This window comes from Brugia malayi (genome assembly GCF_000002995.4).
Source record: "Brugia malayi strain FR3 genome assembly, contig: Bm_v4_ChrX_scaffold_001, whole genome shotgun sequence".
NCBI lineage: Eukaryota > Metazoa > Nematoda > Chromadorea > Rhabditida > Onchocercidae > Brugia > Brugia malayi.
In genome coordinates this window covers 3306118-3330934 of record NW_025062479.1, presented here as the reverse complement: position 1 = coordinate 3330934, position 24817 = coordinate 3306118, and the positions used below count along the sequence as shown (strand labels likewise).

The 24817-nt window shown below is 31.1% G+C and overlaps 4 protein-coding genes across 6 annotated transcripts; 1 reads left to right on the top strand and 3 right to left on the bottom strand.

Moving 5' to 3' along the window:
- Positions 1–1219: 1219 nt before the first annotated feature.
- Positions 1220–3675, bottom strand: Bma-nstp-5 (Uncharacterized protein; the record flags this gene model as incomplete). Its single annotated transcript, XM_043073449.1, has 7 exons — positions 1220–1570; positions 1751–1863; positions 2135–2294; positions 2478–2603; positions 2825–2963; positions 3284–3473; positions 3597–3675. 7 exons carry the CDS (start codon positions 3673–3675, stop codon positions 1220–1222), a joined length of 1158 nt encoding a protein of 385 aa, XP_042929383.1.
- A 1255-nt stretch (positions 3676–4930) lies between these two features.
- Bm16889 (Uncharacterized protein) lies at positions 4931–9029 on the bottom strand (the record flags this gene model as incomplete). The annotated part of the gene is made up of 9 exons (XM_001899570.1): positions 4931–5041; positions 5275–5449; positions 5717–5942; positions 6255–6429; positions 6613–6759; positions 7524–7598; positions 7750–7901; positions 8570–8686; positions 8807–9029. 9 exons carry the CDS (start codon positions 9027–9029, stop codon positions 4931–4933), a joined length of 1401 nt encoding a protein of 466 aa, XP_001899605.1.
- A 3664-nt stretch (positions 9030–12693) lies between these two features.
- Bma-cutl-3 (Uncharacterized protein) lies at positions 12694–15960 on the top strand (the record flags this gene model as incomplete). The annotated part of the gene is made up of 11 exons (XM_043073448.1): positions 12694–12753; positions 13030–13072; positions 13347–13534; positions 13733–13786; positions 13862–13950; positions 14073–14174; positions 14486–14652; positions 14845–15002; positions 15263–15340; positions 15446–15587; positions 15782–15960. 11 exons carry the CDS (start codon positions 12694–12696, stop codon positions 15958–15960), a joined length of 1260 nt encoding a protein of 419 aa, XP_042929382.1.
- A 1802-nt stretch (positions 15961–17762) lies between these two features.
- Positions 17763–21492, bottom strand: Bm10925 (Uncharacterized protein; the record flags this gene model as incomplete). Of its 3 annotated transcripts, none has more annotated exons than XM_043073445.1 (10): positions 17763–17801; positions 18005–18113; positions 18294–18377; positions 18528–18601; positions 18926–18987; positions 19498–19591; positions 19864–19959; positions 20148–20361; positions 20757–20858; positions 21338–21492. In XM_043073445.1, the coding sequence occupies 10 exons, from the start codon at positions 21490–21492 to the stop codon at positions 17763–17765; spliced, it is 1029 nt and encodes a 342-aa protein (XP_042929379.1). The 3 variants fall into 3 exon arrangements, with proteins under 3 accessions (XP_042929379.1, XP_042929380.1, XP_042929381.1); XM_043073446.1 differs by having other exon boundaries at positions 20169–20361; XM_043073447.1 differs by lacking the exons at positions 20148–20361; positions 20757–20858; positions 21338–21492 and having other exon boundaries at positions 19864–19932.
- Between the last annotated feature and the right edge of the window lie 3325 nt (positions 21493–24817).

The following is a 24817-nucleotide window of genomic DNA, read 5'->3' as shown; positions in this document are numbered from 1 at the left end:
TGGTGATCTGCTCTTATAAAAATACTTCTTTCACTGATATAAGAAACATGTTCTGTTCGAAACCAAACTACTGTAATGCATTTCACGCGAGCGACCACCAAAAATTTAGCCCGTGATTCCATGTAACATTTGCTTCCTACATGTAAATGTTCATTTCAGTTATGGTAAATGCTTTTATTAAATGCAACATTCAAATCAAAACAACGACAGGAAGTCAATTATCCTGTCTTACTTCAACACCGGTTTCAACATTGAAACCAATTTTAAGAATATTAATCAATTACCATTACAAACAGAATCAACGCTTATTACGTAACTAACATACAGATATTTTAGAATAAAAACCATACAAAGTATTCTTCTGGAACAACTATTATGCAGAAAGATTCAAAGATACCACACTGTTCATAAAGTAGAGAAGTTTTCAAATATGTGAAGGAACAAATAACAAATTGAAGAAAAAAAAAAAAAAAAGAACAGGCATGAGCACAGGTTACAAAAGTATTGGAAAAATGGATGAAGGAAATAATTTAGCGACCGAAAACCTTTGCACCTTTTAACATCATATACCGTTCGATAACAAAAAGGCAAATGAAGCTGAAGAAATATGTGGACTTAAAATAAATTAAAACTGGTACATATACTGGAAATTTTACGAAGCCAACAACCTTTTGAATAAAAACTTTAAGAAAATACGTCCCCATTACATACTTATATCAGTGCCGGAGAAAATATAAAGAAAATTAGGCTATAACAATAGACATTAAAACAGAAATAGCTCCAAAAAAAAGAATAATACGCCTATTAAAAATCAAACCAACAAACCTCGGGTCAAGAATTTTAGAAACTGTGAAAACAAACTTGGCAGAGAGTTAAAATTCAAGGACAATATCAGCAATGCTTTTTCTAATGAACCTATGAATTCACTCCTATACTTGCATAGAATAAACTTATAATCTACGAAGATCGGAGCACACATATAAATGACATGAAAATAACAATAATAGAAAGTAAAGAATAATAGAAGCTCATCAACATATAAAAATCTGTACTCAGTTTCCTATGCAGAATTACTCCAAACATTACAAAATGGTTTGTGTTATAAGAGAGCTTAGAAGTGATGCTTCATATTGCATTGTTTGATAGTGATATATAAAATAAGAAATTCTAAAGAAGCAAAAAAAAAAAATTTGAATAGTAATCAGCCATCATCCAGTCATTAAACAGTTACTGTTTCTTCTTTCTGTTGATCTGCATGTGGAGGCTCAGTCGCAGTTTGTTGATATTTCTTCTTATAAGGAAACAAACTATACATGAAAATAGCTCCAATGACAAAAACGGTACCAACAAGAAACAGAGCAGCTGGGCGGAACTGAAAAAGCACTGCAGATGCGATGCAAGCCACAATGATGGCAATAGATGCAGCAAATGCCTTCAGAATATTATCGGCGTATTTTATGACAACAGCAACAGTAATACCACCGATCGACGATAACATAATCAGACACCAAACCACAATATCAAAACCAACTAACATACCCTGTTCTAGCACTCGCCTGCTATCCTGTATCTAAAAATGTCAAAAATAGGTTGGAATATAGAACAAAAATTGGAGTCTTAACAAATTTCGCACAAAGGAAGAGCTGCTACGCACTACTTCACTGTCACTTATTTCCAACACAACTAATAAGAAAATAAAATTTTCCTATATTTTTAGTAAAGTTGGAAAACTAAGGAAATGAAAACCTACGAAAACATTGGCCAAAGCGACTGGAAGTGAGATAATCGCAAGTTGCACATTTCGTATCCATACTGACACATCCGAGTCCTTCAATATTTTCTCCAAATATATACCGGAAAATCCTGCAATGATTCAAGTTAGAACTGGAAAAATTAAGAAAGCAGAAAAACCAAAAAAAAAAAAAACGGAAAAAAATTAGGTCGCCTAATTTACTATGTATGGTCACTTTTTCAACACATAAAAAGCAAATCGATGCCATATGAAAGCAATGAAAACACTGAAAAAAAAAGTCAAGCCAGTAATTCTGATAAAATTAATAATGACATCTCAACAAAAAAACTTCAGGAAACCTCCGCTATAACATCGACGGATTTTGCATTCCGATTTGCTTACCTGATAAAATACATGCGACTAAAACAGCAGCGAAACCATTGATAGGATTTTGTTCTACAATATGTTTGTAAGGTGTTCCCGATTTTGCACTTTTGGAATTGTCGTCTCGAATTGATGTCATGTTTCCCTTAATTACCTTCGTACTGGCTCTTTGATCATCCTTTAAAAAATTGTTTTTAATTTTATTACTAAAAAATATAACATTTATGGTACTAAGAAAATATAACATTTACAAAAAAGATGAAATCTGAGCAGCTGGAAAAGAAATCTCTAAGCATATAATATGTTCATAACCAAATAAAGATCAAAAACCGCTTAAGAGTAAAAAAGACAGAAAATTTACCAACTGAACCAATGCGATTCCTCCAAAAAGCAAAACGAGGGCCAGCCATTGCAGCAGTGAAAGACGTCTTCGAAGAATGGTTACAGTGAAAAGTGCTGTTGTAAGAATCTTAAGCTGATAAGTTACCTAAAAAAGAAAAAAACAGGACTAAATGCCAACCGCCAAACTCAGCAGAAGCTACTCCCATCACAGTTTTCATGACATGGACAAAAAAAATAGAAAAAACTATCCAACATGAACATTTTTAAAGCACAAACAGCAACAACATCTTTAACATCATATTAAGCTGTAATGTCATATTTAACAATTAAACTACTGATTTAGAATAGAATGCTTCAAAGACAAACCATATAAGTTGCTGCAGGTAAATTCGATACAGCAACATAAAGCAGATTGTTTTGAATAACATATATCACGGCTGGCACGCACACTTTCAAAGTATCAATCGGTTGCTTGATTATGTCTACATACATTACTTTTAAACATCTGGAAAAGAATCACGATACTTACAACAATCAGAATACGATTATGAATAATCCTTTAGGAATTTGAAAATGTTCTTAGCATTTATACGAACAGCTGGTATTCTTCTTGAGTATGGGCGCTAACAATCAGTACACTGAAATCTATTAATAAGAAAATTACTGACATCTCAATTATCACGCTCCACAATATACACTCATTTTACATCAATATTCCACACCTTTCACTTAATGGCGAATTTCACTTTTGTGAGTAAACTTTTGCAAGCAACGTAAATGCCATCCCTACTTAGACCAAAATAGTAATGACATTATCCAGTTAACCTTATCAAACTCCTTTCCTGGATGGTAAGGAACAGGATGCAAATAATCAGTTTGACAACTTCTGCGAAAAAAATTGCCACTGTCGACAGGAACATTTCACGCGGTCGCGTTCTAACATACCGCATAACTAGTACTTGTGATGCGTTTTGAATCACAAGGACTATTAAACTCACATACTTTATTGCTGTATCTGAAAACAAATACAACAATCGGTTCGGAAAAACACAGCAAAAAACACCTCAGGCAACACTTCACGAGAAACTATTGGATAATTGCTTCCATAAGCTTTTTTCAAAAACGTCCAAGTAACTACCTTTTTTCTCTGCACTAGCATATTTCCTGATCCAAATTCTTCCACTGTCTTGTCTCCCATTTTCACCACAAGATGACATCCTTCCTATCTGTAACAAAGAAAATTCAAATCTCTAATCAAAATCCCACAATTCTCATAAACTAAACACTAAACATACGTCCTCGCCATATACACGACACATTTACCATTATTTACGGGTACAGCTGTGCGATCCAACTCCATATAAACCAGAAATTCCTGATGGAGGAATTCCATAACTTCCTTGCAATAATGATTCAATCGTTAAATGATGATATTTTATTTCTTTTAGTCAACTCATCAGTGAACAAGGAAACAGAACTCGCTGCCTAAACAAGAGAGTTTATTTGAACTTTCTAGACACTTCTCAGAAGATCTACTGTACTTTCTACTTGGTACTATTTCCATCCCATGATGAAAAGACCCTATCGATTTTTGGAAGAAACAGTTCACTTCAGTAACTGGCCAATTTCTCATACAACCACACTCAAAGATCATTAAAATCATTACAGCGTCAGTATCATTCCGTATTGCCATCAGAACACTTCGCAGTTTTAGAAAAGGACCTCAAAAACCGCAAGCAAAGTCTTCAATTCAATGTCAAGAGAGAAGGAATATATTATCAGTTGTAGACATCAGAAGTTCCAATGATATAGAAAATGGTCGACCACACTAACCATGACAAAATGATACCAACACTGAACAGCGCTTATGTACTTTTCATCTTGCAGGCGGGTCATTCGGTTACTGTGCAAAGGAAAACAATCACTAGCAACAAGCAGCCCTCGCAGAAACCATTCTTCCTGTTACGCCGCTTCTCCATCTGTTCATCTGCTTCACCGCTCCCATATCGCAATGACATCGGCATTCCTTCTTCTGGGCAATTTCTAAGCTCCACCCAGTGTAAACAAAGAAATTCGTGACTACGAAAAAGCTCTACACATCGCCGTATGTTAAGCCTATCATGTAAATTGAGGATACAATAGTTTATCAGTCTCCAACTACGCAAACCCGGTGTATTCTACCATATTCACAATAATCAGATTTTGATAAGAACTTATTTTCACGACTAGCGAAAATAATAAAGGTATCAGAAGATAGTGAAAATATAATCATTGTTCATTTGAAATCAACATTTGACAGTACACAATGAGAAAAAGCGATTTCAATTTATTTCAACTTTCAAAGTGTATAATATTTCAAAAAAAAAAAAAAAAAAATTACACAAATTGAACATGTAAAAAACATAAAAAAAAAAAAAAAAAAGCAGTGATATCTTTAATACAAACCATAAAAACAAATTTCCGATATCTGTATCAGGAATCACATAAATACATCCGATATATTGCTTCGTGCTCACGACAATCAAATTCCGGTACGAAATTTACTTTAACGATTGATGAGAATCCTTCCGATAATTTCGGTTCCTTAAACAAATATTCATAAATGATTGACACCTCAATTATTATCGAATTAACTTCTTCGACTTGTGCTGAAAATCTATTTTGCTCTGCATCTTTATCAGCACTTTCCAGACAGCACAACATCTCAGCATGTCAATGAGCACTTTTGCCTCTCATAGATACAAAGCGGAAGCGATGTAAACTGTTCAATATCTCTTCACTGATCAAAATTTATAACCAAGGAACTGAAAGCATACCTCAAATTTTTTTTTGTAACCATTAAGTATCATTTGGCCAACTTCAATTTGTTTTTCTTCAGCATCAACAATGACACGATATTTACAATTATGTGCTGCTTGTTCTAATGTACAATTGAACAAAAAGCACCGCAAATCAGCTCCAAATGATTTACCAAGATTGATATATCGTTTTCTGACGCACAATAAAACAATGTAAAGGATAGCACGGCACAGTAATTACACGTAATACAGATGTAACAATATAATCCTATTTTAAATAAAAATCAGGAGGGAGTTGCAAATTGTTTTAAAATTTATGTAATGAAACATACTGCTTCTAAAATCTTTTAATTTTACTAAGCTCAAAAAATCTAACCATCTAAATCAATAATATATAATGATTTTACAACTCTACGGCAGAGGATGTCAGAAAAGGAAGTAAATATAAGCAAGATAAAACCTCGATTCTCTGTCAGCATTAGTATTATCGACAATAACATTTTGCTGCCGTTTCAAAAGAATTTTTGCATTCTCAACACATTTCTGCCACGTCTTCAATGTGTCTCGATTCACTATACCATATCCGTGTTCTACAGCTAATTTTTGAGCAAGACTACTTTTACCACACCCAGGATAGCCAACGAATATGAGTACTTCCAAACCATTACCTGGTATTGGAGTATTTTCTGAAACAGTGTATGGGAAATTATGTCTCCAAAAGAACCGGATTTTTATGAATTTGGGAAAAACAAAAAGTTTAGGCTTTAGCAACATAACAATCTATCTTACCAGTTAAGCAAAGAGAAAAGTGTAAGGATGGATAACATAATAATGAAACTATCAAGACATCAATAACACCGCTGTTTGTGCTGCTAAATAACTCCTACCCCTTTTACATTAGAATATCCATGTTATAGATCCTGTTACATTAAACAAAGAAATTCGCCGCTTACATAATACTTCAATTAAGGAATAATATAGAAGAAAAAAGGGCAAACCTGGATCATACAAGCTAACTTTTTGATCCAACAGAGATGATGGTGAAAAAGACGGTAATATATAATCCTCAACTTCTATCTGCTTCAAGAAATATTGTTCTGGTGTGAAAAAGTTAATACCAAAATTCAAAGCAAATAAGCGATCAGCAGCTGAATGATCCTTTTTTTTTCGAATCTTCAAATGAATTGGATCCAACTTAATATTTCCATTCATAATCGTTTAGTAGTTATTACTTGATGAAAACTGAGCAGAATAGATAAATGAACAACGAAATAAATGGTTGCTTACATGATGAGTCCAAAAATAAACAACACAAATAATGAATTAGAAGAAATAAAAGAGGAAAAAAAAACGAACATTCGTTTGTATGCGACCTGCAGCATCACCAACATAAAATGATGACTGGCGATTGATTGAAATACCGCCATTTCCATGGCTTTCAAAGTAATTCCACATACCAACATATGGCTTACGGTAATGCAGTGTTCCCAGAGAAACAAATACCTTAACAAAATGTATTGAACAATAACTTTGTATTATGTTTCCAACAGCCACTCTAAAGTATAATGATCCCCACAGTATAAATTTCCAGTATTGAGAGTTACCGAATAAATAGTCATAATGATTCATTTTTCCTTTTTATTTACTAGAACATGTGACAGAAAATATGTCCGCAGTTTCCATGTCGGCATTTAACATATTAATGCATAGGAAATAGATATTCTGCACGAAATCGGCTCAAAAGTAAATCGCTAAAACACTAAGTGAAGCACACTGAGAAAACCGTTAACAAAGTCAACGAAACTACAGATGAAAATTTGATGATAATTCTAAATCCCTGCTCGTACTCTTCGTTTTATCTTTTCCCCTTTTCATGTCTGTAAAATGAAGTGCATAAAAAAAAAATGCCCTGAAAGAAAAAAGAAAGATGTATGTCTTAATGATTGATTAAGGGTACGAGATAAAAATGCAAGTTTAAACTCGTTAAAAAAAAAATTGCAAAAAGAACAACTTAGTTCTCTAACTGTAAACATGCGAAATATGTGTGTACACGGCAATGCCTAGGCCAGTCTGTTCCATATCTACAAATCAGTGTTCTCTAATTCTAACGATTATAGAATATGCATCAAATTAAACTATCCTAATACCAACACTGGATATTTTTCGTCACGAGGTTAGTGAAAACAATATTCAGTCTTTTGAAGATGAAGCTAACCAGTCTGTAAAATTTAATTTCTATATCTCGCTGAAAGAGCTTAAAGAGATACCTGTATGGGAAGCTTGATTTGTTGACACACTTTCTCCACTTTTCTGCAGAAAGCATCACAATCTTGAGAGCCCGTCTATAATTAAAGAACTAGAAACTGCCCCTTATAGTGGTTCCTTTTGAATAATAATTCACAGTAATATCATCTCACTAAAACGAAGAGAATTAAACCATATATATTTTACTTCATTCATAAAGGAAAAAAATTCTGAAGATAAATTACTTACTAGTATACCTCGCTGATTTGTAAAGATCACCACTTTGAAATTCTTTTCAGCAATTTCGGCTAATGTTTGTGGTACGGATTCGCAGAAAAACTGCCAGTCATATTCACTTTCAGGAAATGTCTTGCCTGATTTCGTTACTACCACGGTGCCATCTCAAGCAAAATTATGTCAATAAACAGGTCCGACTACGCTTTACAAATTTAGCCACAAAGTGTGAAACATTATTTGCATTGCACAAGCTTAATTTTTTTTAAACGAAACTCTGAAATGACGCAAACAGTCATAATATTCTAAGTACATTAATCATGATCAGCTAATTTGTCGAAAACATGGTACTAACCACATCAACTGCATATATTATGTATATCCCATTTAAGTAACAACGAGCACATACAAAATACTGGGACTATAGGGATCCATCCACAAAGATCCTCAATCTAATAACATGTCGCCTCACAAATTTCAATGCACCTTTCCTGGTCTATCAAATATTTGTGCTTTTCCACCTCTCGACCTGACAAATTTAGTGCTTCAAATCCAATCGTTTCTAGCATTTTTTTTTTCTTTTTTTAAGAAGAAAAAATCGTTCGTTTATTGAGAAAAGTGGAGAGATAAAATACAAGTGAATGCAGTAAACTGAAAGAAAAAAATAATAGTATGGGGAATGGATTAAGGAAACTGAAGCACTTACTATAGCCTGTATCGACTACTGAATACAACATATTTTTGGAAATAAGGTGCACGGAAGTATTGTCTTTCATGGCACTTACACACTTTGCATCGTTAAATTAGGTATTATGATTGAACTTTAGTAACCAACCAAAATCAAAAGCTGCTACATCTGCACAGTGATTAGTGCTACCGAAATCAAGGACTATAAGATCTTTGCCAACACAATACCATCGAACGCGTTCCCCATTTTCGCCATCTTTTCGATCTAGATTTTGAAATATGATACACATTGGTGAAAATGTGGTGATTTCTATTAGTTAAAGAAAGAAAAATTGAACAATATCAACATCAACAACATCAATACCGTTAAGCAATAGTTGCAAACCTTTTTCGCTGCTAGTTAACCAGTCATACATAGTTGTACAAGATCGTTTAGTCATCATTAATCCTAGTACTTCCGAAAAACACCTGTTCCTAGAAGACGCCCATGTCCCACATTCAGACTTACGAATCTTGATTCCACTGTCGACAAGAACGGAACTGGAAAACTGACTGCCGGATATCTGGACAACTTCCCGGCCGGCCGCAAAATACCCACATTGCAACATTAAGCAGACTATAGAAGCGGAGGAGGTGGTATACCTCCTCTGTAGAAAGGTATTGTGTGTTGTGGTTTGGTGTAACAGTGAAGTAGTGGCGGGGTGTGACAGTGGCTGGAGCAGTAACATCGCCTTGTCGAGATTAACTTCTCGTCTACGTGAAACTGCGAATTTATTGTTGGTTGATCATATGACAAAGTTCACGATGGCGGAAAAATTTTAATGCCAATAATCTAGAATTTTTTGCTTCATTGACTGTTTGAGACAAAACGGAATAAAAAAAAAACAGTAATTTTTTTTTTGTTTCTGATGAGAGCTTTGTCAACAATGGGTAGAGAAATTTCTTCCATCTGTAATAGTTAAACATTAGTTATTTATTCCTCATCATTTAAAAATGATGAGGGACTATTCAAAAAACGCTAAGAGTCACTCTGGAATTGGGCAAGACAGATACTGGTTCAACCAGAACATATCATATAATGTTTCGTGACAAATTACGGTTTCATAGATCTAAAGAAAGCAAAAACTGAACTCAAATTTTCCCAGTAGATTAAATCTTTCAAGGTTTAATGCCATATTCCATCTCTTTATTGTCATAATTTTTGTCAACACTTATTTCTTTCTCATATAGGAACGTCAATATTTGTAGCCAAAATAGACTGTCGAACAAACTCGATTTTTATCTACATTTTCAATTTGAAACAAATGGTTTTATGTAGTTTGTACAGCGATGCATATGTTTTATCAACAAAAAAAAAAAAAAAAAAAATGATAGCTCTGGAACTCGCCTTGTTTATTACAGACGAATACATTCTTCTGATTACTTGGTAACGACCAAACTTCCAGTAATTCGAAAATTCTGCGATTTATGAATAACATTAATATCACTTCGGTCCAATAAACTTAGCATGACGTTTAAAAGCAATATAATTTTAAATCGGCTTTTCAATTATTTTATGGCAAAGGTTTTTTAATCTATTTACCTACGAGGTATTAGACAAAATAATCTTCAGTAGTTAAGCAAATAACAGCTAGAACTGGAAATTTAATTGTATATCTAATCGAATATATGAATTTGAAATTGGCTGTCAGTAAGATCGAAACTATGTAGATTTGTCGGCCAATTATAAATAGTCTTCCTAACGATTTAGTTTTCTAACTTACTTGAAGCTTGTAGTAAGAACAGGCAAGTATCTCACATTGCGACGAATTTTATGGATTTGGAAAAATTTAGTTGAAATTATTCAAATAACAACTCAATCAATATATAAGAATTAAAAAATTCAAATCTAATAACAGTTAAGGATAATTAAAATTGAGGACAAAAATACGTGATAAGGAACTGTACTTTCAAAACTTAATTCCAACTCTTCAAAATAGTTGCGAAGTTCTCTATTCATTTCATTTCGATTAAGAACTTGCTTTATGAACTTTCGCTGCAAGGTCATGCTCTCCATTTCACTTCTATGATCAGTGTATCTATCAAAGTCTCAAAGCTGTTTGAATTTAGCGTTTACTTTGCAGCCCAATTCTTATAATTTCTGCTAATTTCAGGGCATCGACAGCAACAATCAGCCAACTTCTATCTTCACCGCCCCTTCCACATCTTTTCCGATCTTTGACGAAAGTTCATTGAAAATCTACTTCCAGTTTATTTACTTACAATACAGCGCTGGCCTTGGTTTAGTTTTCGCCTGTACCTGCGTTCACTTCATAATTTTTCACTATATTTGTAGGTATTATAGAAAATTTGATATCTAACACTAAAAAACTTTAAATTTCATTTTTCATCTGTCGTTAGAGATGATTCTTCAAAAAGGATTTCTTAAAGGTAACAGATCTTTGAGGATTTTTATGGCTATGTAGGTCAATGGAAACTTATTCGAGGGTTTTGAAACATTTTCTATAATATTGTAATCATTTACTACTAAACTTCATCCTTCTTTTTTCTCATTTTTCTTTTGTTAAGCTCAAAAGCTTAAAGGCAAGTATTTCTTGAAAATAAGATCTTAGATTTGGGTAAATTTATATGGTTGGTGGAAATAAATTTCTTATGGGAGTTGATTAAAAAGTTTAGTAATGCTCAGAATTGAGATGAAATCAAACTTTTGAAAGATTATAGATCGAATTAATGTTAAACTTGTAAAGTCATTTAGAAATTCATTTCTTTTTTTTTCTTTCTGTAAAGTCATTTTCCGAGAGATTAAGATGTGTGACCAGAAGCCACTGTTGAGATAGGATCTTCATTCTTTGTTTTTATTCATTCCATTCATTTCCACTGCAAGCATTTTCCATGTACTTCTGTTTCTTTATGGTACTTATACCAAATATTCGGAAAATTCTGAGAATGCGTTCTTTAAAAATGTCAAAATCAGCTAGCTAACATTTCTCACTTGAAGTTAGGAAATATTCATATATGGTTAACAAAAGGAATGAAAATATCATATAAGATTTTAAATCAATTTCAGTTTCCCAACGAACTAATTTAATAACATGAATAATATTGAGGGATAATTTTCCATAGTGTCGTAGTCCTTGAATACTTTTTTTTTCCACGTGGAATTATTGTTCATAAGTAAACAAATGTAACTGCATAAAACAACATATGAATTGCTATTTCGACCTTTCTATAAAGTTTCGCACTCTTCAAATTTTATTTTTAATTTAGAGGCTCTATTTGAATACATACTGCCTCAAATACTACTGATTCGCATATTTCATACTGAAATGTCTTGTATACTGTTCATATATAACATTACGTTTCAGTTTATTAACATGATTTATTTGACATCCTTGTAAAATGCTTTAACAACCAATCATCTTCGTTCTTTAATTAGTCTTTTATCATTGATAATCTAGGACCTTCAAAAATAGTCGCAAAGTGATCATTACCTGTAATATCTATACAAATAGAAGCTTGAATAAAAAATAGGGTACAGAATTAGAATTACATTAGCAAAACTGATAGTTGATGAAGTTTAAGAGTAGAGGAGACTGATGTTGATTTTTTTTTTGACTAAATTAAACATTTTTATCCCAAATTTTCTTGAAAAAAAGATTATAATTGTATAGAAATTTATTTTTCCCTCAATATGTTGCTTTATCAAGTAACACAGAATGGATTCAGATCAAAATTACTTATTAGTCACTATTCTTTTGAGCACTAAATTTCTTTATTTTCAAGTTTTTGTGTGAAGTTTTAGATAAAATCTACATAAAAGATTTAAAAAATTGATGTATTTTCCATAAATATTACCAATTATATTAATTATGAACCAAATGGTTACAGCATAACTTAATTTACATTTCTTAATTACGAACTCCTCAGGTCATTTCAGTATTGTAATTCTCTTGAAATTATCTCAAGCTCATTAACCTAGCATTAAACATGACGTTTTGTTTCCCAAAGATTCGAATATTAATTTAATAAGCATAATTTTTTGTCTTATAAAAAATTACAAAATGCAAAAAAAGAAAAAAATTAGGAAATTCTATGGTATCCACAGATTCATTACTGTAAACTTCAATTGAAATTGAATTTCAGCTATAGTTATTCATCGGATGTACTAACACAACTGGCTAATATCAGCATTTTCCAGAAATACAAAATTAGTTGCATATAATTATATTAAGGAGTCTTATGATTGTGGTATTGCTCTGATATACAGTCACAATGACTATGAATCGCAAGCAGATCACTGTCAACATTTTCATTTACATTTATTTTCTTACGGTGTGTTATTATTTCTTACTTTAATCTGTCATGCAATCTTAAGATTTTTCTGCTTAAGCTTAAGTATGTAGCAGTCCTTTGGAAGCTAATGCATCATGTATGAACTGAAACAATGTGGCACCATGTCACATATTGGTAATCAAAATCATAAAAATTGTAAACAAGAATATTCTTTTGGGAAAATTCGTAGCATAACCTATTATTTCAGCTATTCCTTTATTTTTTATTTTTTGTTTTGAATTTAGTGAAGGAATTATGAAAATGCTACATTTACAGGTATATAGAGTATCTGGCACTACAATTGATAACGGAGTAAAGGGTTAATTTGTTTTTGTATTTTTGCTAATAATGTTGAAGATGGAAAACGTCGAAAAAAAAAATTCTAGATGCTGAAATATTTTCAAGATATTTTCAAGAATATAACGTGAATAGAAACATTAGAACTTAGATCATAGATGAATCCTAAAAATTTCTGTACCTCAAAAAATTTTTTCAAGTCTAAAATCACTCCATTAAGTCCTATGTCCGTGAAGTTTTCAAAAAAATAATAAATCTTTCCTTTTTTTCGATTGAATCGATGCAGCCGTTTGCAGGTGAACCGATATTAGAATGTGCAGCAGATAGTATGTCTATCACTTTTATGACAGAAAAAGAATTTGAAGGACATGTCTATGTGAAGGGCCACTATGATAATAACTTATGCCGAACAGATGCTACCCTCAAAAAAGATGTTAATTTTACTGTACCCTTCTCCTTATGTGATGTACGAAGGCAACGTTCGGTTTGTCATCCGATTCTTCAACTCAAAATTTCAAAACTTATTGCAGTAAAAAGATATAAAATATTTCGTTTTCGTAAATAAAGCAACGAAGAACAATTATATCGTAATAGTTACAAAGAAATGAATTTAAAAATTTTTTAAAGTCAATTAGTTGTATAACAATCAGCGGTCTTTCCAGTCTACACATTGCATTTTCAGAGTAATCCACGAGGTCTGTATGTATGCATGACTGTCATCATTACTTTTCATCCGGTATTTTCTTCTGCTGTTTAAAATTTAAAAATTACTCTAAAGCCAATAAAACACTAATTTTTCTTTTTGTTGCAGATGTTTATCACCAAAATTGATAAATCATACCACGTGAAATGCTTTTACATAGAAACAGATCGTACTGTGACAACACGTCTTGATGTTAGGTTACTTTATGAATCCTTTTTTTATTTCTTTTGAAAAATTAAATAAAAAATTTTAAATAATGGTGAGCAAAACTAAATTAGAAAAAAACAGATATGCTGGACTTCAGCATCATATTCTTTAGCTTAAATAGTGAACAACAAAGGAAAATCGTTGTAATGATTGGTGGCGATAAGCGTCAAGTGAAAGCGCTTACCAATCGTAGTAATACAGTTGATGATTTCGAGTAAGTTATTTCTGTTGAAGTTACAGTTATTTCTGTTAAAGGGTAAAATAAATTTTGCAAGTTTATTACATAACTGATAATATTCGGCATCTTAAAATAACCAGTATTCAAATCATGAGATATTTTTAAGAAACTCCTTTTTCTGATTTTTTATTACATATTTTTTTTTTCTTTTATTAGTTTATGTTATTAAATCACCTCGAGATTTTCCAATTACATTAGTAAAATTTTTAGGAAATTCGAATGTAAGTGCTAATGCAAAAGTGTTGAATGAAACCTAATAATTGTTAATAAATGATAAAAATTTCCAGAAGTGACACACTTTCAAATGGAGTGATTACACAACAGATAGCTCTTCCAACTTGTCGATATCAGGTTCTTATGGACGGACCACATGGTTCCCCTGTGAAATATACAACTGTTGGAGAACAGGTTTATCATCAGTGGTCGTGTGCAGACGAAGATGGAACAGTTCCAGGTTGAGTCTTCTATATTTCAGCTTATAGAAATGCTGAATAGTTTTGTTTGCACTTATTTCTTTGTTTTCATGGCAAATATTTTTCAAAGGAACTTCTGAACTATAAAGATCATAGGTGAAGTGGCCAAGGAAATTCCTTGGACTAATTTACATCTAAAATGATTAAACATTGCCATTTTTTGTTCATTGCAGAAACAAATTTGTACTGCACAACCGTTCATTCATGTGTAGCTAAAGAAGAAAATGGAAAGGAGGTTCAGTTGTTAGACGAAGATGGATGTGCTGTTGACAAATATTTATTGAACAATTTGGTTTATACATCCGATTTGACCGGTGGACAGCTGTCCCAGGTAGTAATACTTTAATCTCATCAGCTTTGCAAATTTGTTATTGCATATCACTACCAGAGAAAGAAAAAGAGTGAATTAGAATATATTAAAAAGTAGCAGTTGTTTTAAGTTAAAATTAAACCATTGGGAAATCTGTGTTCAAATTTTTCCCTTTTCGAATTTTCCCCTTTTGCTACTGAAGAAATTAGCCATTGAAATCTTAGACTGAATCTTTAATCATCATTAATTAGTGGTATCACGGTATCACGATTTCTTTTCAGGTATTTAAATTCGCTGATCAATCATCGCTATATTTTCACTGTCAGATACGGCTCTCATTAAGACGTGGAAGTTGTAAGGTCTATCCTATGATTATTTTATATGAAACGATCAAAATTTAAGAAACTGATAAATTTTTCTTCCTCTAATAGTGAAGGGATTAAGTATGTGAAAAATTATTGTAGAGAACAAGCGACAATTGTTCAATTGGGAAAGTGAGGAGTAAGAGGGAACTGTCAATTGCTTCCCAGTACAATGATGCCGATGCAACAGTGGTTGATGTGTTTTCGCAGTTGATGACGGTGTTTGATATAGATGATCCAATAAGTACTTCATAGTTCATTTCTTGAATGTTTCACGCATTTAGACAAATGTTATCTGTGTATTGGTTCAGGAATCAGGATGCCCGTTTTTAACTTGTATAGAGTTAACCGAAAGTTACATTCCAAATTTACTTTTACTTTGCTAATTTCTAATTATAAGAATTGTTGTCGATGTATGTTAATGAACTATGGTTGCAGATGCTGATTCACTACAACGATTTGAATCGAAAGAGCTAAAACATGTAACAATCTGTTTAACACCGATGTCGTTCAGTTTCCTGTTAGCACTCTTTACCACCGAGCTCCTCATTTCAACCTTATCAGTTATTGTTCTATATCGGAGAACTTGTTATAAGCAAGAATATTGTACAGAATGATGAGCAAATCCGGACGATTAATGCCTAATCGTATTCCTGCAATGTGTTGCTACTTATTATATCCATTATTTCATTCCTTTTAAATTTTTGTGATCTTCAAATGTTCAGGTTGTTTTTTTTTTCTCCTTTTCCACATTGAGTTAGTTAAAGATACAGGGAAAAAGGATATGACAAATCACCTCGTTGGTTATTGAACTTTATTCAAGAGCCAACATATATGGCTCTAATCCGGACTTACTGCGCAATGATGCTTTGCCGTAATAAAATTAATAATCATAATCAAAGTAGTTTATCCCTGTCGAAAAACCAGAAAAAAAAATATTTATTACACACTGAGTGTTTAGAATAATTCTAATGATTCATCACTATAAACCAATTCGTTATTCCTTTGTTATATCCACTTTTTTGAAGCAATGAATTCTTTATCTAAATCTCAAATAGTAAATGTACATCTGTCTTCATTGTAAATGTTAATCTACTAAGCCAGCCCACTTCCTACATCTTTAAAAACCTTCTCTAATGAGTTAATAAAAAAGAAACGATCGCTGGCAGTTTTTTCATCCGCCTACTCAGCAGTACTATTTATTCCTTCACTGTTTCAATTATTCGACTGTATATTGTATCGATTCACATTTATTAAAAAAATAAACGATATTTAGTCGATCTTGCTCGCAGACAGAAGCAAAAGGTTCAAGTGAAGTTCTACAAACTTAAAGTAAGTCAAGTGAACTTAACTAACCCAAATCATCTATTCTTCTGACCAACTTCGAATTTATGACAAGCCCTAAATCCCTATTTGTTTGATTATGCATAAAACTGTGGTAAAGGTAAATTGATATGGCAGTGATACTGACGTGAATGATAATGATAAATGATTCGAAATATTTGTTATTTGATTGGTGGGCGAACAAAATATACTTTCTTTACTTTCTTTGAAGTATTATAATTTGATAATTGATAGAAAAACATGCCGAATATTTTTATCATCTTCGTTTTCTTTAATATTTCATACTGAAAGTCTAAATCCATCATCATCCATTTGAGCGCTTCTCTATTCAGAAAGAAAAAAGAAAAAAACTATTCTGTTGATACACGTTAAAATAAAGTAAATTATAAAATACTATATTCAGGTGCGTTGTATCAAATAAAATTGCATTAATATTGTATCCAAAAAAAAAAACAATTCCTATTTCTAGTAGTACTATGAAATTTTGATCCGAGATAGATACCAGAAAAGTCTTGTACAGCGTTTTGATGCATTGGGATATAAGAAATTCCGCCTACGACTCCACATTTGTTTGTAAACTTTATTTATTATCCACAGAAATCCACAAATGATATTTCAGACAATATTATAGTATCTATCTTTCTGTTCATAATTTCAAAAAAAAAAAAACTATCTTGAAAGTTTAGGAAGGACATTTATTATACTATCTTCTAAGAACCCAATACTAACTTATCGTTTAACGGAAAATCTGAAGGGAACATAAAAAAAAAGTTATAACACGACCATCACTTGAAAGAAAAATTGGGATAGCTCTTCTGAACGGAAATATCTAAATAATTGTTAATATTGGAACATAATAATCATACAACAATAATAACAGTTAAATAAAGTGATTAAAGGATAAGTTAAAACTAAAAAGAATAGGGAAAGTTCAAGCAGCAACTTAATTTTCGGAGCATAAGCCTGCTAAAATGTTTCATTGAAGAGATGTAAACACACAACGAACTGAAAGGTACGAAATTTACGAAAGTATCAATGAGTGATGGCAGTTTTCGAATTTCACATTTCATGGTAATTATTTACTAATTTCTTTTAATGCTGTTTCCATCTCGCTCTGCAACGAAAGCGTACAATTAATTACTCATTGACAAATTGTTTAACCGATTATTTAACTGACATACCGTAAAAATACTTCAATTTAAATCTATTATCAGTTTCTTTTCTTTATATATAAATAAGAAAATGGTTATCCAGAATTCAAAATCCGCATAAAGTAGAAATTAAAACTTTGCAAATGAAGCAATCTTAAAAATGTACTTGTAGGAGTTTAAGGTCTTTAACAGCATCTAAACGAGTTAATTTTTCGGCTGCATTATTCAGTTGTTCCATAATATCGCTGATCTCCTCTTCATTGCCCTTTACTTCACTAAATATAGATGAATAAATAAATAAATAAACAAATGAATACATTAGTTTAAATAAATAAATTAATTAACTAATAAACAGATAAGTGAATAAATAAATAAAGTGTGTTAATGTGATAAACTAAGTAAGCATAAATAATGTCCAGTATTCAGATCAAAAACAAAAAAGAAGACATTTTAACCTGATTTCAATTGTTGCTGCTAGTTTCTGCATTTCATACTTTTTTTTCCATACTTTTATTTCTGCTGCATATTCTAATATTTTCCTATAAAAAGAAATGATGTTCGATTTCTCAGCGAATACTATCTGTTCATCTGTCAAATCGATAGGTAGTCATTAATGAAGAAGTGGAGAAAGAAGTTAAGAAGTCCTAAAATGACTTTACAAAAATATTATAGATTCAAAAAAGACTGACCTTCTAAATTCTCTTTCTGAGCGTTCTTTCTCTCTGAGCTTTAAAGTCAGTCGTTTCACTTCTGCTTCCAACGCCTGCAGTATTCATTTTTTAAAACGTTTTCCACAGAATGAACAAATGACATCATTCTAAAATCACTTTGTTTGTGATTCATCACATTACTATCTAGCTTTCGGATTTTCCGTCAAATAAATTTAAAAATCTTCCTCAAAAAAATTTAAAGAAAATTAAGTATGTTAAATTTGCACACTTAACTCACTGGTATAAAAAGAGTAACATCCTTCCCTAGTATAGCAGATCATGTAACAATTACTTCTTAAAAAAAAAATGTCTTTGAAATTTGAAAATGAACTAACTTCATGTACTAGCTTAAGATTCTAAATTAAATAGTCGTTTACCTGATTTTTTCCTATTAGAACGATCATTTCTGCAGAATCCTCTTGAGGCTTTGATATTTCACCTGAAAAGCATCTGTTTGCAGCTTCTTGTGTATTTGAAAAAAATCTTCGTTCTTAAAAAACTATTTTTTTTTTAAGTGCAAATAAGGTGTGAAGAGACAGCAACATTGCTAGCTTAAATGTCAACAAATAAATTTATAAATTTCTCTGATCCTTGGAACTATTATACTTGCAATTTAGAATGAAGTTAAGGCTGATGACAAATTGTTATACTACTATAAGGTACCCACAATATTTTTGCTGTATGAATATTTGTAATAAACAAACTTTCAGATATCAGAATAATAACTGATTGCTAAAAAATATCAAAATGGGTCTTCTAGAATGCGGATAATATTTCTAAACAAGCAAGTAAATGTTCAATTCCATTAGAAAGTCAAAAATATTTAAATTTCAAATTTTTGACGTGTAGGAAAAAAAATCGAATACTAATTGTAAAAATATCAAAATGAGCCTTATAAAACATGCTCACTTTAATTTTTTTTTTTTTTTAAAATCGAAAATCTACAAACTCTTTGTTTCCGGAGAAGCAGGTATATTTACCGGTTGCTCACACCGTTGTAATACAGCACCATTTTCGATATGATACGAGTTTCGCGTGCTGATCTGAAACCCAAATTTGAAATTTTTTGAGTCAAAAAAAAGATCTCAGCTGGGTCATTTTAAAATCCTGGTGGAAGTACAGTTGAATTTACAATTTCATGCTATGTTTAACTGAAAATCCTATGGCGATCATTTCAACTATGGCAGATATATCAAAGATGTTTTGAAAATTACTTACAGCACAAGCAAGTTTTCAAATGCTCAATAACCTAAATTAAAATAAATTTGATTTAACAGAAGCTTTAGCAAAAGTTGCAAAATTATGAAAACCTAACAGAACTTTGCATTGTAATGATCCCTGTATTTCGCAAAATTTTGGGTAAAACTATTTGTCCTGTCCTCATTTGATGATTTTCCTTGTTATCCCATTTCTGGAAAGAATGGCTTTTAACCTTTTTGTTTTGGTAGCCTTAAATAATCCTAAAAGATAACTTAACAAACATCGACGAAATATAATTAATCAATGTGAATGAAAATTAATTGAAGTTGAATGAATTCAATTTTTCACAGGAATTTTCTATGGAAAGAACCTATTTCATGAAATTGATAAATAACAAACAGAAAATCTATGAATATTAACAACTGTGCTTGAATAAGGTTTGGAAATATTGGAGGAAGATGTAAGGTAACGTCGATTATAATAAGTTATGCTGCGCTTTGGACTGTGTATCAGGGATGACGTGGAAGAACGCTGAATGGTGATACTCTTTTCCGTGGACTGCTGCAACGATCCCGCATACGTACTACTACCATGCGCATTATGTGATAAGGACCTGAATAAAGATTACAAAACTATATAATATTTTCTATTCACTTTTTGTTTCTCGTAATTTTAGTGATATTATATGTTTCAAAAATGTAAGAAGTCAAGAATTGTACTCTTAAATCGCATTGCCTGATAAGAGCACCTTCATTCAAAAACATCAAATTTTAAAATTTATCCGTCTCATTAATAAGACTACGAACTCAGAGCTAAACATCTGCAACTTAATAATGCGTCAATACATTTCACCATATATTTGTTCTACGATGCTTAACTGGAAGTTTACATTTCTGCTAGTTACATCAGATAAACGAAGATGAAAATTGAACAGAAATTTTAAGATCAATTTATTGATTGAGAAGCTTTTTCCTGATATTTTGCTTCGATATGAAAAAGCATATTTACCGCTGTAGCAAAGGAGCTCGTCCACTACGAGCTCCAAATGCATAAAATGTCCTTAATGATAATAAAGATCCACTCGGCATTCGAGAATCAATACCTGTTTTCCTGAAAATTTTGCAACTATTATCTTTTTAATTAGCAGCGACATATTATTGAATTTTTAATTAGCAATGTCATATTATTGAAATTTTTCGAAATTTCGTTTTGATTCAAATGAAGATTTTCTATATCGCAGTACCTTTTTTATACGAATAATTTAATATTTGAGCATGTTAGAAATGGCCACAGATTTAGGACAATACAACTTATCGAAGGCCGTTGGATGCAAGTACAAGGAGATGCATGGTCACTCAGCTACTCAACTATTTACTTCAATATGATTAATAATTGGACTTGCTGGAAGTTTTATTTTTAGGCGATGAAAATTTAGAGCTCGTAATATCGAATTTTTTAGCATCTGAACAAAGCAGCAATAATAGTCAAAGCCGATAAAAAACGTGGAAAATGCTATTATGATTAACTGTAAATTAGACTTAAAGTATTGACTTTTCAGGCTAAAATATTTAAATAAAGAAAAAGCGCACCTGGAAGTGAAGTGTAATGATGAAGGTAGCATTTCTATCATAGGTTTTGTTCCAGTTTTCAGCAAAAATAAAACTGGTACTGAAGTAGAATGATTAAAATCGGTTAATTGGTAAGCGCTCGTTTTGATAAGGTGGAACACTTGAAGTGTTTTCATTAGTGTTCCCGTAGTATAAAGTATACCATGAGGAGAGAAATAAATTTTCCAGCCTGTTTTAAGCTGAAATTGATTTATTTGCAAAGTTGAAATCTCATTAAATGATCAATCAAATCTGGCTGAAGTCCAAAAGTGCAAATTACAATGTTGTGATCAATAACTTTCTGTCAAGCTGTATCATCTAAACGATATTGATTAATTTATGAAAGATAATTTCAATCATGGATTCTATTTTTAGGCTTTCTTGAAAAAAAAATGGAGGATAATTTAGTGAGGTTGTAATAAGCTAACAACAAAATCTAGTAAAGGTTTGAACTACCTAGTCAACAAAATGATAAAAAGCATTTCTTAGCAAATGTATTTCTTAATGATAAAATTAAATTTAAAGTGATTGGAGCCATAGAAAAGGAAAGAAATGGATTAATTACTTAGAAAAACTTATCACAAAGATAAAAGTTTGACAAATGAATCGTCGTACTCTACTAAGACATATATACATATCTGTTACAGTGGTTCAATTGAGCAATTATTAAGAGTGCTAAAAGCTAGCAGTAGTACCTTGTAATGGCTGTTGTTCATCTATCTGTCTAATTTTTCCTGAAGTGTCTAGCAAGTTAGTCTTGAAATATCTAGTAAGATGGTGCAGTTGCTCCTACTACCAAATGCTGTAAATATTCAATTGCTTTATGTAAATAACTGTAGTTGATGAATATGTCAATAATTTTAGTAAAAGTAATCAATCATTTACAATTATTTATTAATAAACTATGAATTTGACCTAATAATAGATAAATTTAACATAATATTGAGGTATTTTGGAAAATGTTCGAAGGAGCGAGATTCTGTTGCAAAAATTTCTTCAATCAAGTATATTTCATTAATTGCATCCACCTTATTTTAATAGCATTCTGCTTGTTAGCTTATAGTAGTTGGTTAATCATTTTCATTTCGTGAAGTACATTTATTACTAAAAAAACAAATGCAGAAATGAATTAGATAGACAACAAGAACATTGGACATTATCTGATTTGTATTATCAACTATATTTCAGAATGTTTTTTTTTTTTCTTTTTTCTTTTATAATACATTAAAAATTTACAAATATCATTTATTACAGTCTTACAAGAAATAGTCCATTGAAACAATCGACTGAAATGAATTTTAAATAAATCGAGAGGTGTCTAAAAAAAATATTGCAGTATGTCAGTGGCATTAGTTTGTTATGTTGTTCTTTCAAATTGAAGTGTTAATATTCTTAGTTTCTTTTAAAAACTAATATTTAAATGTTTCGAGAACTAGTGCAGTTGAGATCAAGCAGACACTTTCAGTTGTCAAATAAACTTCTATTTATTAATATTCTTGGCTATTTTAAAGATTTGCCTTCTTCATTATAAATGGCTCATATGGATGATTAGTTATTTAACAGAACTTTTTTTTTTTTTTTTTACTATTTCTTACAATAAACATTTTTCGGGTGCAAAATTGGTTTTATCTTTTTTTCTTTTCTTATCTCATATTTGTGTTATAAAGAAATAAGCCTGAAATATGTTAGCAAATAACTTCAATAACTTTTCAGTCTTAGTAATGACCTCTTTATTTCAATTTAACGAGTGATACAGCGACGATTCCCAATTGGAATTTGGTTAACATCGTTTATTGTTAATGTTCTATTATCAGTTTATGGTTTCATCAATAATTTTTTTTTCCTCATTCACCTTCTCTTTCTCTTTCATCATTTTTTTTTGTTCTCGGAAAATAATTTCAAACTTTTAAATCATTTAGTAATTCCTTGATTTTCCGCTTTTTTTTTTTTTTTTTAACTTTGATATTATCTAGTTTTTCTCGTAGCATAATTAACATTTCTTTGTTATCTTATGAGCTTCTCATTAATCTCACAATAATTCCACTTTTACCTCTGATTACTTCATATATCAATCGTCCTTTTCTTGTTTAAAATAATTGGAAAATCATCAAGGTTTTTTTTTCCTGTTAAATTAATGATAAGCGTTAGCAAAGATGACAGGTAGGTGAAAAGAATTATATGCATTAGTGCTTTTTTCAGGTAAACAGTGATTTATTTTTAATTATTTTATTATAAGGTGTGTGACCTCATCAAAGAATTTCTGAAGGAAAACAAATGCTTCAAATTGTATTACTGTGGAAATAAATTGACCCTTTTCTCAACTGACAGCACCACAAGAAGGCTCTGATATGAAACACAAACATGCATTAGAAATTTGATTTTCATTTTGCCAGATTCAATTTAATTACCAAAAAATTTTTATTTACTATTAAAGCTATTAAATTAAAACTGACATTGCATAACCAAAAGCAAATGTAGTGTCAAAAGACTGATCACAGATTTTTCCTGACAAATGTGACAAGAAAATCACTTCCACTCTGTTAATAAGAAGGTAAAGTTGGGAACAGAAATGTTCAATTAAGTATGTCATCAGTGAAATGGCGCATGTAGAGTAGAAATGAAATTCCATAGTATTTCATGAAATCAAATTTTCACAAATTTTACTTTGTTGTTCGTAGCACTGATTTACTTTTTAATGTGTTCAAGTTAAATCACTAGAGACACAAAATGCATCACATCCTTTCATGCAGTTATCAGAGAAAGAATTTTTAATTTTTGTTTGTCATTCACTTAAATTTTTTTTTTGTAATCATTCACTTAAATTTTCATTGCATATTTTTTAAGAATTATTATCATAATATTTCAAGATTAATAAAAAAAAAAGTTATGATATGGCGTGCAAATGTTTTTTAAAAACTATTTTAGTTTTTTAAAATTAACTATATTTCAATTTATAAAATAGCTCATATCTAACTGCTGCTAGGTACAGTTGTTGGCCATAAAAAATAATGAAAGAGATGCTTGTTAATGAATGTTTTCGCAATGCAATTTATGGTTTCTTCATGCAATATAGACTAGAATCTAATTATATTTGAATTTGATTAGGCATAATTAAAATATCATACAATTTTGGTTATTGAACATATAGAACAAATGTTAATTTTTATCTGGCTAGCATAATATTTCACTCGAATTTTTTGGAAACTTGATTTAAATGCTTTTAACATTGTGCCTTGTTTTGCACGAAGATTTGCTGTCATAACATTAGCTTGAATATGCTAATCCTTTTCATTATATCCTACTAATAAGATTCTGAAAGGTAATACAAAATTCTTTATGCACTTTATAAGGCTATTCTTCCATATATATTTAGGAAAAAAAAAATTACAAATGGTATGTTGTTTGCTTTTTTTGCACTTTTCTTGCAACTAACTTTTCAATGTGTAAACTTTATGGAAAATA